This window comes from Cebus imitator, unplaced genomic scaffold (assembly GCF_001604975.1).
Source record: "Cebus imitator isolate Cc_AM_T3 unplaced genomic scaffold, Cebus_imitator-1.0 Scaffold202, whole genome shotgun sequence".
In the NCBI taxonomy this organism is placed as follows: domain Eukaryota; kingdom Metazoa; phylum Chordata; class Mammalia; order Primates; family Cebidae; genus Cebus; species Cebus imitator.
The window spans coordinates 2614127-2630107 of record NW_016107517.1 but is presented as its reverse complement, the minus strand read 5'-3'; the positions used below and the strand labels follow the sequence as shown (position 1 = coordinate 2630107).

Genomic DNA, 15981 nt, shown 5'->3' with positions numbered 1-15981 from the left:
CGGGTGGATCACGAGGTCAAGAGATCGAGACCATCCTGGTCAACATGGTGAAACCCCGTCTCTACTAAAACTACAAAAAATTAGCTGGGCATGGTGGCACGTGCCTGTAGTCCCAGCTACTCAGGAGGCTGCCGCAGGAGAATTGCCTGAATCCAGGAGGCGGAGGTTGCGGTGAGCCGAGATCGCGCCATTGTACTTCAGCCTGGGTAACGAGCAAAACTCTGCCTCAAAAAAAAAAAAAAATTAGAAATGGGTCTACATTGACTACATTTGAGACAGTTGCAGTCTGCAAGGAAAAAGGAGCAGGGAATTGGCTTGGGCCTTTGTTGGAGTGGAGTGATGAAGCCCTGCTGAGAGCCCTCTGTGGGCCAGGGCTAGGGCTTTACTGATTCTCTGCACTTTATCTGCCAACTGCCTGACTAGAACAGGGGCAAGGTACCTGAACACAGGAGGTCATCCAGTGATCTTAGGAAACTCCTAGAAGTTAAGCAACTTTCCTGAGAAAATAGAGTGATGGGGTGATGGACAAGGAATGAGAGCTGAAGGCTACATGGGTCCCAGGTTCATTTTCCCCGATACAGTGTCTTGTTTGAAAAGAGGGAGGCAGAATTCTTAAGTGATTTTCTGATTTAAATTTAAATTTAAAATGGACCTAATTTGGAGACGTAGTATGTGATAATGAAGACTTATGCTGTCACATGGTCTGGCCTCATCACAATATAATTGATTAGTTGTTAGCTCCAACGATAGGAGCTCTCATTAATTTAGGGAAACAAGGTTCCAGCGTTGTGCTTGACCATTGACCGTGTGCCACACAATTGTACACAGCAGTCCTATGAAGTGGGCACGACTGTGATCTCACTTATACAGACAGTTGCCTGAGGCACACCAAGCGGTGTCTTGCCCAGGTACAGTTACTTAGTGTCATAGTTGTAATATAGTGTCATTTTCATAGAATTGCTTTGTCCATGTTGTAACTTGAGTTGCTGCACAGACTCTCCTCCTCAGATTTGAAGTTTTAAAGTTCACAACTCTTTAAATCATGAGACCACAAGAGAGACAGGCTGTTGGAAAATATGGGGATGTTCTTTCTGTTTTACATCTGTTGCAGAAGGACCATTTCTCGCAAAAGTCCTTAAGCAGATCATGCTCAGCGTACCTGGGTGCTTTTTGCTACTGGCCTGATAAATGACCAGCAGGGCATTGCAAAGAGTGGGTAGAGAGGAACAAGACTGGCAGTAATTAAACCCAGTACTTCTCATCTGGGTGAAAGGAGGTTGATGTCTGATATCTAGTGATATGAATGGGTTACAGAATTTTAGATTCTGGGTGAGGCATTATAATCACATGTAAGAAGCCCATGTCCCTCCTCCCCCCCAGTTCTTGATATACTTTAAAAAAAACCCAGAATTTTAAAGAAGTGTATAAAGAAATTGGGGGTAGGAGGAAATAATTTTAAAAAATGAATTTGATTGATTGTTTGCTCATGTTATGCTTTAGCTTGTTTCTTTCTTGCAGTCCCTACATTGGGACTGCAGGAAAGCTTCAAAGAGGACTTTTAATATGATTCTTGTGAAATCAAGTAATGGATATTGGGAATACAAAGGGAAAAATTACAGTTATCCATTTTGACAATAAAATGTTTAGAGGGTTTTTTGGGGGTCATTTTTTTTTTCCTGTAGCAAGTTAAAAAGGAAAGGTTGGCTAACCTAATGTATAGAAAAAACACTTTCTTGGAGATAATGTTATGTAAATTAAACCTATGAAGGAAGGAAGCAATTGATGCTTTATCAAAAACTCACTAAAAATTGTCTTGCTTATTAAGTGTGGTTCATTATAAACCATATTGTTATATTGGAGAGCACAGGACTATTTCATTATCACTCTTGATGAGTAAGAGATAAGTAGATGAGATATGATTTGTTGGAAATTCGAACAATTTGTTCTAATGATTGTGCATAAACATTGATGCGAATTGATTTTTTTTCTGTTTTTCAGGGTCGACATGTTAAAACGGGTCAGTTGGCGGCCATCAAAGTTATGGATGTCACTGAGGTAAGATTAAGTCACACACGTTTTTAAATAAATTGTTAGATGGAAGATAAGAATTCTTCCAACAACGTAGAGTATTATTCTGTTTGGAAAATCTGATCGCCTGAACACATTGCCCTTCTGTGACATTGTAGGTTCATAGGTCCAGTGGACTAGTTAGCCTAAATTGTTGTATACAGTCCCCATGTAACAAAACGCCAGTAGCATTATCTCAAAACACATTCAGTGCACACCCACATCTGAGTGATGTCATCCTTGGCAACATAATGGGCTGTAATTGGAAACATCTTCTCTAATGGAAAAGAAAAAATTTGAAAAGGGATCATGGAGGTCACATGAATAGGGAGATTGAGGGTTTCCAGTGGAGAAAAGCCTCTCTAGGGTATTAGGCTACATTTGTGCCCTTTCTTTTATTTTTAACATGGGAGAAGAAAACAGACCCAGCCAAGTTCCCAGAGGTTGGAAAACAGAAACATCTGCTAGAATGCTGAGCAGATTGTTGGCAAAATTTAGTAGCAAAAAATAGTTCTTGAAATGGTCGCATGAGCATTTACCGTGCAGCTTTAGATGACAAAGATGAGAACTTGACCGAGACAAAAAGTAAGTGTATGTGTGCCTGTGTGTGTGCATGTAATATATGCACGAGCCCATATTTAAGTTCTTTAAAAATATTCATAGATTATAATGAACTAAATCAATTTCATTTTAAATTATTTTTATCAGAAATTTTACTTTATGCTTATGTTTGCCTCTAACTTGCTAATTATGAGTAGGATTCAACATCATATTTCACAGATTCTAGAAAGAGTGAACCAGCAGCATTGGAGACTTGGGATAACTTTAAATCCAGCCATAATTTCTCCAAGTCTGGGGCCTGTGAAGGGAGATAATGGCTAGCCTGATCTCCGGTGTCTATGCAGAGAGCAAAATCTCCCTCTTTGCCTTGTTCTCTCCTTGGTCTCTGACAGCATGGTCATCTTCAGCATGAGTATGTGTCAGTGAGAATTAGAAAACACTCTTGTGTGTGGACCATGGGACAGCTGATAGAGCCTTTCATAAATATTTGAAGATGTGACATTTTATGAGGTGACCACCTTCTTTTCTCTGTTAAAACAGAATAATGGATACTTTAAAATGAGTATGTACCATGGCGTACTTGAATGGCCAAAAGATTCTCCTTAACATACTCTGATGTAGGCTATTCTGTTGTATTGTAGTGATCCTATCTTGGTGTACTGCTCAGTGGGAAATTGGATGCCTTCCAGTTAAATATTATTTAAGATGATTTTAAAGAATGGTGAAAAAACAGTAACTTCTTGGTTATTGTAATTTAAATACAATAGTTGAGCTATTTATGAAGTGCTCTCTCTGTGAATAGAATGATCAATAACATCTTCCTACCAAAGTCGCTGTTCAGAATGCTGTTTATCTGCCAGTGCTGTGTTGGGAATGGTGTTGTTGGAAAATACGGTCTTTGCATTTTTATTATCACTTTTTGACTTGTTTACTGGCAGACTTGTAGGTACCATTTTAAATGTAATCTTTTGGAATTTATGAACTGAGTGTTTACCCTTGCAGTGTCATTCAACCTGTGCTGTTTCCCCTGACATAGCTATTGTGACCGATCAGGATATGTCCTCTTTCACATCTTTAATGGAATCTAAATGGGGTTTACCTTCTCTGTAAAGGTCTTCTTCACCTAAGTCTGGCTCTGATTATAAGTGTGCAATGCATGATCACTGTAAAAAAAGAAGTGTAAATTATGGGAAAATATAAAGAAAAAGTTAAATACATATACTTCTGCCACCATATTTTTATTTTTATGTTTTTGAGACAGAGTCTCACTCCATCGCCCAGGTTGGAGTGCAGTGGTGGAATCTCAGCTCACTACAACCTCCACCTCCTGGGTTCAAGCAGTTCTCCTGCCTCAGCCTCCTGAGTAGCTGGGATTGCAGGTGTGCACCACCACGCCCAGCTAATTTTTGTATTTTAGTAGAGACGGGGTTTCACCATGTTGGCTAGGCTCGTTTTGAACTCCTGACCTCAAGCAGTCCACCTGCCTTGGCTTCCCAAAGTGCTGGGATTACAGGTGTGATAAGCTGCCACGCCTGGCCTTCTGCTACCTTATAATAGCTGTTGTTAGTGCATTGGTGTTCTGTGAACATAGCTATAAAATATATACCGCTATGTGTAATGGATGCTTTTGTATCCTACTTTTGTTGAGTTGTGTACAAAAGGTATTTTCTTGCCTGAAAAATCAGGCAATGTTGGATATATGCATGATATAAGTATTTTGGGGGCTTCTATAAAAGTAATTATTGCAAAACCCGCGTATTCAGGTAAAATGAAAATCAGATGGTGAGTCCTCAAACAAATACGCAAATCCAATCAACCATTTACCATATTGGCCACTCAGGAACGTTTCTTTTGTGCTGTTTTCATACAGTGACCTCTGCTATAGCATGGGGCATGTTAGTGCCCTTGTTTATGGATAGAGGGCCATGTGCAGCAGGCAGCCTGGAAAATATGCCCTTGCCGAGCCTGCATGTCAAAGCTCCTTTGAGCTCCTCTTCTGTACTTGTAGGCATTGGCCTGGCTGGGACTTGGGGAGCAAGTGGGAGCAGGCTGAGAGGTTTTGCAGCATGTGCTTCTGGTTCCAACTCCAGCAGGAGGGGCTGTTGGAGAGGGTTCCCTTGATGAGAACAGGATTCTGTATGGTGTTCTTTTTTTTTTTTTTTTTTTAAACCTCCACTTAGTTTCATCTCAGAAGCAAAAAGATGCAAATATTTGTTTTGGGAAAAAAATCACAGACTTGTTCTGACTCTTCAGGTGAAAGTCAGAGGCAGTTACCAGGCTACTGGTTATTCCTCAGGCCCAGAAAACAAGAAGAGCAGCAGGTGTGGGAAGTTGAATGGTGTGGCTGCTCTTCTCCTGAGCTGTCAGCTATTGGCAAGCCGAAGGAGTCTAGCTCTGGAGCTGGCTGCAGACAATGCAAAGATGTGGGCCCACTTCGCTTGCTTTGCTTGATTATGTGAATCTCGAAAACAAAACCAGCTGAGAATTCAGATTTCATCCTGGGGTGAGGTGACAAGGGACTATGGAGGAAACCAGGGAGTCTAGGAAGTGGGGAGGCATTTATTTGCAAGAGATGTAAAGGTCTCTTCAAATTTGATGTGTGAGTACTTTAGTTGTATTAAGAATCAACTGTACTTAGGATTTTGAAAGGCTCTTTTTAAGGAAAGCATGTCTTTTATCTGATTGGTTTTGGGAAGGCTTAAGGAACAGATTAAGAATATACTCAAAGTGGATGACACTAGGACAGCAGATTTATAGTGTGTGTGTGTGTGTGTGTGTGTGTGTGTGTGTTTAAAAATTATGGTGGATTCAGAGGATTTGCAGAAAAATGCATAGGGAGATATCATGTACCCTTCGATTTTCCCCAATGATAAAATCTTGCATAACAATAGTACACAATATTACAACTTAAGTACATGCACAAAACAAAGCAAGGCAAATGGTTTTTACCAGTGTTTCTCAACTTGGAGTTCATAAACTCTTTGAGTGAGGTTTGTCTCTGAGAACAGAATTTTATTTTGCATTTTAATAGTTTCCCCCAACTTTTTATTATGAAAAAGTTTATACATCCAGAACTGTTGAAAGAGTGAACACTGTCAACCTTTCACTTACTCAACATTTGTTAGCATTTTGTTCATGTGTGTTGTATGTGTATTGTTGTTGAAAATAAATACAGCTATCACCATGACACTTCACCTGAAAATACCTGTGCTTGTCTTCAAATAAAGACAGTCTTCTACGTGTCATGAAGTTTCACCTAATGTTCAGTCTACATTCATATATCTTTGATTGTGTCAAGAATGTTTTTATAATGTTTTTTGAATCATAGTCCATCCATGTTTATGCACTGTATTTAATTATCTTATTGCTTAACTTATTTTTAAGCTAGTAAGTTTTTCTTTACCTTCCTGCCTCCATTTTAATTTTAATTTTTATTTTTAAAGAAAATCGACTTTTGTAAAAGTTCAGCCAAATTGTTTTGTAAAATATCCTGTATTCTGGATTTGATAGTTTCCTCATGTTATGCTTTAACTTGTTGCTTTCTCTCCTGTATTTCCTATAAACTGGAATTATGTTGAGAGGTTTGATTAAATGCAGATTAAATATTTTTTTGGCAAGAGCACATCAGTGGTGGCATTAGGTACTTCTTGTTGCCTCATATTAGGGGGTACATCAGTTCTAGGTGAAATGCACTTCACTCATATCCTTCCCATTATTAGTGAAGCCAAGTTGGGTCACTTGATTAAAGAGGCAACTGCTATCGTTCTCTACCAAAAGGGTACATTATTAGTTTTGCATTTCCTAAATAATCCGTCTCCAGGGTGATACTTCAGCACTGTGTGAATATTCTGTTCATGAGCAGCCTTTGAACTAAAGGCTTTGGCATTCATTTAATGATTCTTGCTTAGGTTAGTTATTACTGCAAAATGATAATTTTATGTTCTTCCTTCTGTATTTATTAGCCAACAACAGTCTAATAGAAGAGTTTCCTCCTACCTATCCAGCTAAAGAGAAGAGGCTCTCTTATCTGGATATTGCTGTGGACATGGGTGGTTTCATTTAATGTGTTTCCATCAATTACAGCTGTTATTATATAATCAAGTTGTACCATATTTGGCATGAGAGCCTTTGACATGACCCAGTGTGTCCCCAGTGGAGTCTGTAGCCTTTTGACATATCCCTATTAGTTTTTGAGTACTTCTTTGTTTTCTGGGACAAGTAGATATTTGAAACTTACCTGCCAAGACATGGAATCCTCTCCTCTGAGGAGCCTTAGTTCTGTTGAGTGGGAAATGTATTTAGAGACCAATGTCTGGATGCCAAGTATGGTCATTGCTACTGAGGTATTATTACTTCTAGGCCCTTTCAGTAGGCAGAGCTAAGAAATACATTTTGTTTCAAAAACCAGAGGGTTTTTTTTTTTTTTAAATTCTATCTTGTATATCTCACATTTCTTTGTTTTTTATACTGAAAATCTTGGTTCCTAATAAAACAACACATTTTTATGTTCATTGAACATACGATCATTTCATTATTATAACAGTATTACTACTTAAAATAGACATGGAGGGGAGAAGTTTAAGATTTTTCTGAAGTTCTTTTGACCTTTTGCTTTGCGCAGATCAGGGACAAACATTACTTAGGTTAATGCCCAGAGAACAGGCAAACTTACAATTTGATGTTTGATGTCAGATGGGGATGAAACAGTGTTCTTTGGAATGAATGATGTTTGACTGCATATCAGCAGCACCGAGTAGCAGAGCTGCATCCAGTCTAGTCTTTGGCCTGTCCAGTGGTCTTCCCAACATTGGGCCCTTTTTCTCAGCCACTCTGCCATAGGATGGTGTTAAAGCAGGGGATTCTCAAAATGTAGCTATTGGACCAGCAGCTGCTGAAAGGACTTGAAAACTTGTTAGAAATGCAGCCTCTGGTTTCATCCTAGATTACTACATCAGAAACCCTGGACTGGAGCCCTCCAAAGCATTCTAATACACCTTCAAGTTTGAAACCCCCTGCTTTTTAATGGAACCTTAGAAAAGAAAGAGCCCACTCCCTCCCGTCTGTGGGTAAAGAACTCCAGCTCAGAGACGCTGATACTTCTTGGTCAGGAGTACATTGCTAATTAGACACTGCAGGAATTAGAACCTCGATCTTTGATTCCCTACTTACTGTACTTGTGAAAGTATAACCATTTCAAACACCCGATTTTTAAGCAAGCTTGTTGAGTGAGCTGATTTAGTCTGAACCTTAATGGATAGGTGGATCTTGACCACATTTCTCCTTTCTAAAATTTGTTTTTGCAGATTTGTCAGAGCAGACTTCCTTTTAGTGTTAAGACTGCAGTGTTTGTGAATGGCAATTCTGTCATATTCCTTAGGGGACAGGAAGATGTTGGACATGATATCTGTTGGGGGTCAGTTGGCAGATCGAGCATCCTCTATTATTCCCAGAACCACATTCCATGGATCTATGGAAGTAAAAGCTGTGTAAAGGCCCCGAAATTCCCTAGAGCAGCCAAGTAAGAACCTGACCTCTGCTGGTCATCATATGTGGAAAGGCAAGAGTCATATAAGAAGCTTAGCAATATATGTCACTTCCGGTGGACAGGTTTTTGAATGCCTTCTGAGCTATGACCATGCATGGGCAGGACAGCTTGCTCTCAGGAAGTTCATGCTCTGGCATGAGGGAGCAAAACAAATGTATTCCAGTGATAGCACAAGGCCATGTAACACTGAACAATTTTACCTTTTTCATCTGGAGGGGAGCACAATGTGATGAATGTGTTGTTTTTGTCTAGACTGAAAATAAGAACAAAAGGAAGGGAGGGAGAGATCTCTGTGGGCTGTAGGACCTATTGTTCTATTCTGTTACTCATCAGATGCTAGTTAAATGCTACAAGCCTTACAGCTTGGTACTGGCTTCTTCTGTGTTAGGCAGCTGGTGGCACTTTCTCCCTTTGCTTTGCATGACTCTGACAGACTCACCACAGGATCATTCAAGGTTGTCAGGGTGAGCCAGAAACGCATCAATTTTTGACAGTCTGTATCCCCCTCCTGTACCACCCCTCCCTCCTTATCTTCTGCTTTTAAAAGGAACTTCCTTCTTTCCCTCAGCTACTGAGAGAGAAATTGATGTGCTATGTTTGTGGGATGCTAAATTTCCTCGTCTGGTATTTTCTTTTCTTAGACAACTTTTAACCTGGTTTGAATGATCTTTGATCTTAAATTTTAACTTCCTAATTTGGGTTGGTTCCGTTACTCACTCAATCTTGTATAGATAAAGGCCACACATTTATTTATTTATTTATTTTAAAAATATTGATACAAGACAAGACCTTGAAGAAAAGCTCTTAAAATCAGTTAAAATCAACTACATTTTATTTAATTATTGATTTATTTGAAGTAACAAATATAGTGATTTTGAGAACTAATATTTCCATTGTATCCTCATATATTACAACAGTGTTTTTTAACTTCCCTTTTTTTTCACTGTCTCCTCCCTATGAAGCTTTTTAAAACTTCTTTATTTTTTTGAGACAAGATGTTACTGTGTCACCGAGGCTAGAGTGCGGTGGCACAAGTCTAGCTTACAGTACCTCAAATTCTTAGACTCAAGTGATACCCCCACCTCAGCCTCCTAAGTACCTGGGACTACAGGAGTGTGCCACCTATAATAATTTTTTTTTTTTTTTGGAGAGAGACTGGGTTTTACTGTATTGCCCAGGCTGATCTTAAACTCCTGGGCTCAAGCAATCCTCCTGTCTTGGCCTTCCTAAGTGCTAGGATTTATAGGTATGAGCCATAGAACCTGCCCTAAGACATCCTTTTCTAATTATTCCCTATGAAATTTCAATAGTACAGATACACTATATGTCTGTATATAACTGTATATATGTTTATGTACTGTGTATATGCTTAAAAGTAGTAAATTTTCTTTATGCCTAAAAGTAGTAAATTTTCTTCTTAAGGACAATATCAGCCCCATTGAGAACACTTGGTGGTATACAGTAATATAAACACAGCGAAGTTTCATAAATGAGGCAGAATAATATTTTTACTATTTCTAATGTTTTCTTTTTTTAAAAAAATTCTCTAGATATTAGAATTAATCTTCAGGGATAGAGATGATTGACTGTGAAAGTGTAGATTGGATGATTTTTTTTTTTTTTTTGTAAAGATATGCTTTAGGCATCATACATTGCATTAGACACCATACATTGCGTGAGATAGGTTATGGTACACACATTTAGTTTAGGGTACACAATAGTGTTTGAGACGGATGTTATCATCCCTTCTCTCTAGATGAAAGAACAGATCCTGGGACTGAAATCCAGGTTTTTCTGATAGTGCAGCTTGTGCTTCTTTCTTCTGAATCCCTCTATTCTTCTCTTCCCCAAAGTAATAAATAGTTAATTTAGGGTTAAGGTTGAACTGGTCAAGAAATAAGCTGTTGAAGTGTTTTATGAATAGCTATACTGGTGATGATGTCATAGTAAAATTACTTGAAAGATTAGGTTTTTTTGGTTTTGGCTGGGTTAGAATGTGTTTCTGTTTTGGATTAATTCATTCTAATGTCATTCTGAAACTGGGAATTTGAAAATTCTCTCTTGCTATTTTAACCCATTTAATGTCAGTAAGTAGAGGAAGGTTAAGACTGGGTTAGTTTTATACCTCTGATGTTTTATATTTTTCGTGTTGAAAAGCCTTCACTTAATTTATGGATGACAACAGTTGGAATTCAGAGAGGTGATTGACCTCTCTAAAGTCACAATAGGGTCCTGGACTTGCTTTTATTACACCACATCTCCCAGTTCACTACAGGAGTATAGCAGTGGTATTCTGTATTTGGGTTTTAAAGTAGTAGTACCTAACAAGAAGCAATGCTATTTAAGTAGTAGACACTCAAATATTTGAGGAATTAAATAGGGTGTTCCATTTTTGGTGATTGCATTAGTTCTGTGCACTTGGAGAAAACATAGTAGATGTACAGTATTGGTTTCATTGTTTAATGTCATTCTCATTTTTTTGTAATTTCCCTGTCATTTTTTATAATCATAGATATTTACATTTTAGATGCTAATATTAATCATAAATAATAGCAAGACCTCTTACTTTTACATTTAAATTTCATCCCTCTAGGAAAGAAAATTATTAGAAGGAGAGTTAGGAGTGAGTATGTTTCTGGGTTTTGTTTTTAGAATTGTCACTGAACTAATAAAAATGATTGTACCTTTTTCTCATCTTTCCTAGGAACATAAATTTGAGGCCCATAAATAATTTTCAAGGTGAGTTTATAGCGTATGAGCCTCCTAGACAGTCAACTTCATTATTTAGTAGTCATATCCTGCCTTTTACTCCAAGACAGCAATACATATTTTTAAGCATGATAAAGCTCAGTTTCCTCATCTGTAAAATCGAATAATAATACCTACCTCATAGGCTTTTGTCAGAATTAAGAGTATTTAGTCTATTAGTTTTTACATGGTAAATGTGAGTTTTCTTGTTACCTTCTCCTTATTAAAAACATTAAAATATCACTCTTGCTGAAGACTTTTTATAAACCCCAATACCCTCCTCAGCGACTTGTGCAAAGAATCCATTCCCTACCTGCCTCCCTTCACCTGTGGCGATCCTCTTTGCCTTGTCTTTCTTCTTTGTAGACTCCTTCATACTGTGGTTACAACCATCACTGTTGGGTCCTTTGACAACTACCTTTGCCTTGTGAACTCTCTTCTTCTCCTGTGTATGTGTGTGTGGATTTTTTGTTTTGTGTTTGACTTTTGGTTTTTGAGATGGGCCTTACTCTGTTACCCAGGCTGGAGGGCAGTGGCACCATCAGGGTTCACTGCAGCCTGGACTTCCTGGGCTCAAGTGAGCCTCCTACTTCAGCCTCCTGAGTAACTGGGACTACAGATGTGTGACACCATGCCCAGCTAATTTTTAAAATTTTTTGTGGAGATGAGGTCTTACTATGTTGCCCAGGCTGGTCTAAAACTCCTAGGCACAAGGCTGTTTTCCTGCCTTGGCAAAGTGCTAGGACTGCTGACGTAAGCCACCGAGCCCTGCTGATTCTTCTGCTATTTTAATTGTTAACTAGAGAACAGTGGCCACATGTTGTTCATTTTATGTGTATGTTTTTCTATTCTAGATCATACTCTCTTTTAGGATTCTCTTAGCCCTTCTAGGTTCATGATGGCACCCTTCATTCACATGGGTGGTGCTTAGCTTGTATTTGTTCTTCTGAAGAATGCCTCAAGACAAAAGGCTGTTGTTGTTGTTGTTGTTGTTGTCCTCCCCTCCCCTCCCCTCCCCTCCCTTCTGTTCTTTCTTCTCCTTATTATTATTATTATTTGAGAAAGGATCTTGCTTCATCCCCCAGACTGGAATGCAGTGGTATGATTATGGCTCACTGCAGCCTCAACTTCATGGGCTCAAGAGATCTTCCCACCTCAGCTTCTTGATTAGCTGAGACTAAAATTTTTTTGTAGACACGGGGTCTCCCTGTGTTTCCCAGGCTGGTCTCAAACTCCTGTGTTCAAGGAGTCCTCCTGCCTTGGCCTCCCAGAGTGCTGGGATTATAGGCATGAGGCACCACATCTGGCCCAAAGGCAGTTTTACAGGAGAATTTCCAAAAGTGTTTTGAGCAGTAGCAAAAAATGTATATAGTGTCCCTTTTAAAAGATGAGAGACAGACTTTATGTTAATATTTATGTGCTATTTTAATAATTATACATTTACTAATTTGTAGGCTAGTTTTAAATATTAAAAAGGAAAATTCTTATTGAAAATATGACTAAGTACTAATTGCTTTGCTCAGATGTAATTTTGGTTCACTGGGACTGGAAATGGCAAGTTTGTAGTTTTTTTTGTTTTTAATGCTATTCATGAAGTTGCACTAATTCATTCATTTAAACAAGTACTGAACACTTAGTTTTAAAAACACTGTTCTCAGTTTTGTGGCAGAATAGAAAGATTAATTATGCTTTAGGAGTAACTATTCTTGATCTCTTGGTAAATTAAAATTTGCTGTGGAAGGATGGTCTTTGTAATTATTAACAAGCATTCTTCAAGCATATTAAACATCCACAGTTTTCTTAATTTCATCGTTTTATGAACTAAAGGCATTTTTTCAATGTAAAATAAATGGTTGAATAAAAAAAAATCACCCAACAAATTGTGTATAATCTAAATTGTTGTTTTTTTGAAAAATGGATACTGTCCTTTCACCATCCCATCTCCTTTCCCCAGCTGCTGCTGCTGCTGCTGCTTCCTCTTTCTCCTCCTCCTCTTCTCCTCCCTTCCCCCTTCCTCTTCCTCCTCCTTCTCCGCCTCTTTCTCTTTTCTTCCTTTTCTTCTTCCTCTTCTTCTTCCTCTTCTCCTTCCTCCCCCCTCCTCCTCCTCTTCCTCTTTCTCTTTTCTTCCTCCTCTTCTTCTTTCTCTTCTTCCTCTTCCTCTTCTTCCTCTTCTTCTTTCAGCTTTGGGCTATACATGCAAAGTTTTGTCTTTTATCTTGACACTTCCATTTTTGCTTCCATTCCCCGAAATGTGTTGAAAAGAATGTCATGTTGGAGGTCCCCAAGACCACCCTCAATTTCGATTCCTGCACATAAGTGTACTCACAGCTGTGATTTATAGCACAGTGACAGGATCCAGAGCAAAATCAGCAGGAGAACAGGCGTGTGGAAGGAAGTCTGAAGGGATTCAGGCACAGACTTGTCACTTAGGCCCTCCTTAATTCCTCCAGCAAAGCTGTAATGGCATGTGTGAAATATTGTCGACCACGGAAGCTTGCTAGAGACTCAGTACTTTGAATTTTTTATTTGTGACAATATAAGCAGCCTCTGCCTAGCATGTACCCAAAGTTTCAGACTTCCAAAAGGAAAATAGGTGTTTGATGTAAACCATGTTCTAGGTACAGTGAGCCACTCTTACTCGTTCTGGGAGTGGTGGAAACCCTACCCAGATCAAAATCCAGATGTCAGCCTAAGGCCACCCTTGCAAGCTGGCCTTTTTAGGGATGGTTTCAGGCTTCAGGATTAAACAGACACCTCTCCTGAGTGCTGCATTCATAATATCACCTGCCTCTTCAGCATTTCTACTTGGTTGCTGATAGACTAAACTCAACATGCCTCATGTAAGTTCCCGTTCTTCCCCCGTAAGCCTATTCTACTTGGAGCCTTGTTTTATTCTCAGTTGGTGGCAACTCCACCCACCTCATTGCTCAGGCCCCAAAAGGCTTTGCATTCTGGGTGGACTGCTTGCTTTCTGTCCTGTACCACTGGGCTCATCTGTCACAAAATCCTATTGGTTCTGCCTACAAACAATGTCATTTGTGTCAGAATAATCTTGGTAAATAGTGGGTGTGGGTAGATTGACAACAAGTTAGTATTTTTGAAATTCATAATGCGTTCTAATGAGTCTGATGGTCTCCTCATAGTCAGTGAGAGTCTGTAAGAATGAACGCACACAAATCTGACTCTTCTCACCACAGCCTCTGTGCTGCCACCCTTGCCTGCCCCTCTGGTTTCTGCTGCCACCGTTGTTGCTTAGATTTCTACTGTAGCCCCTGTCAGGGGCCTCCTGCCTCCGCGCTTGCTCCCCAGTCACTTCTCACTGTAGCAGCTGAGTGAAGCTTGGGAAACAAAGAATACAGTTTTTTATAGGCTGCTTACTTAGCTCAGAGTAAAAGCCCATGTTCTTTTTTTTTTTTTTGAGACGGAGTTTCGCTCTTGTTACCCAGGCTGGAGTGCAATGGCACAGTCTCGGCTCACCGCAGCCTCCGCCTCCTGGGTTCACGCAATTCTCCTGCCTCAGCCTCCTGAGTAGCTGGGATTACAGGCATGCACCACCATGCCCAGCTAATTTTTTTGTATTTTTAGTAGAGACGGGGTTTCACCGTGTTGACCAGGATGGTCTCGATCTCTTGACCTTGTGATCCACCCGCCTCGGCCTCCCAAAGTGCTGGGATTACAGGCGTGAGCCACCGTGCCCGGCCCAAAGCCCATGTTCTTAAGTGGCTGACACAACAGGGCCCTACTTAATTGGCCTCCCAGTCCTTTCCTTCTCAGCCCTCCTCTCCTTCTCCCCACAGTCACTTGAAGCACACAGGCCCGTTCACTGTTTCTCCACCCTGCAAACCCGATCCCACCCAGAGACCTATTGCTTGCTGTTTGTTCCCTGTGCCTGGAATGCCACTCCCTCACAGCTGTCCAGCTCACTCCTGCACCTTCTTCATGCCTTGACACAGTGAATGGCCTTTTCCTACTCCTAAAACTCTTGCCCAGTCCTATGTTTCCTTTTTCCACATCACCATATATATAACTGGCTTATTTATTCTACTTAATGTATATCACTGCCTCCACCATGCCACTAACCGCCTATCCCCCTAGAATATAAGCTCCATAGTGACAGGGATCTTTGTCTGTCTGCTGTCTGTCTGTCTGTCTGTCTGTCTATTTATTTATTTATTTATTGATTGATTGAGATGGAGTTTTGCTCTTGATGCCCGCCCAGGCTGGCGTGCAATGGTGTGATCTCAACTCACCACAACCTCTGCCTCGTGGGTTCAGGCGATTCTCCAGCCTCAGCTTCCTGAGTAGCTAGGATTACAGGTGTCTGCCACTACACCTGGCTAATTTTTCTATTTTTAGTAGAGACAGCGTTTTACCAGTTGGCCAGGCTGATCTCAAACTCCTTACCTCAGGTGATTCGGCTCACCTTGGCCTCCCAAAGTGCTGGGATTATAGGTGTGAGCTGCTGTGCCTGGCCAGGTTTTTTCAGTGATGTATCATCCCATGTGTAAATTCAGTGCCTATCATATAGTAGGCATTTAATTATTGTTGAATAAACAGTGTTTCCCCTTCCTTCTTTTTATATGTAAAAATTTGTTTTAATTGCAAAACAATTGTCCTGTTGAACCTTGGGTATTATATGTAGTTTAGTATGTGTTAGAGGTTTTAGATGATATTTAGAACTATGAAAATGATTTCCTGGTGGGGTGAAGGAATTTTATTTCCTGACTTGTCTCCCTAGTACTCTCAGGTGCTGATTGGTCTCCAAGCTTGAGTGCAAATTCCGCCTAGATAGAAACCTGCCTCGGAAGCGGGATTGCCACTGTCTGTCAGTTATCTGATGGTTATCATGATGTCCTTGGGGCTCTGAAGTCCCCGATGTGTACAGGGGGCTTTTCTCTGAGCACAGGAACCTTGTTCCAGTTTTTCTTTACCCGTATTTCTTTTATGTCTAGACATTCTGACACTTTTTCTCTCTCTTTAATGTATCTGTGCTGTAGCAGCATGGCTGACGGGTCTTGGGAAGCCAGTTCCTGAGGGTAGATGTGTTTACTTGCCTTTGT

General features: G+C 40.0%; 1 protein-coding gene across 50 annotated transcripts in view; it reads left to right on the top strand.

The window, feature by feature from the left end:
- MAP4K4 (mitogen-activated protein kinase kinase kinase kinase 4) overlaps positions 1-15981 on the top strand; it is a 190617-nt gene that overhangs the window by 90597 nt on the left and 84039 nt on the right. For all 50 annotated transcript variants that reach the window (XM_037745504.1, XM_037745494.1, XM_017547909.2 and 47 more), the window contains exon 3: positions 1999-2055. In XM_037745504.1, coding sequence (XP_037601432.1) covers positions 1999-2055 — 57 coding nt within the window. The remainder of the gene's footprint in view (positions 1-1998; positions 2056-15981) is intronic.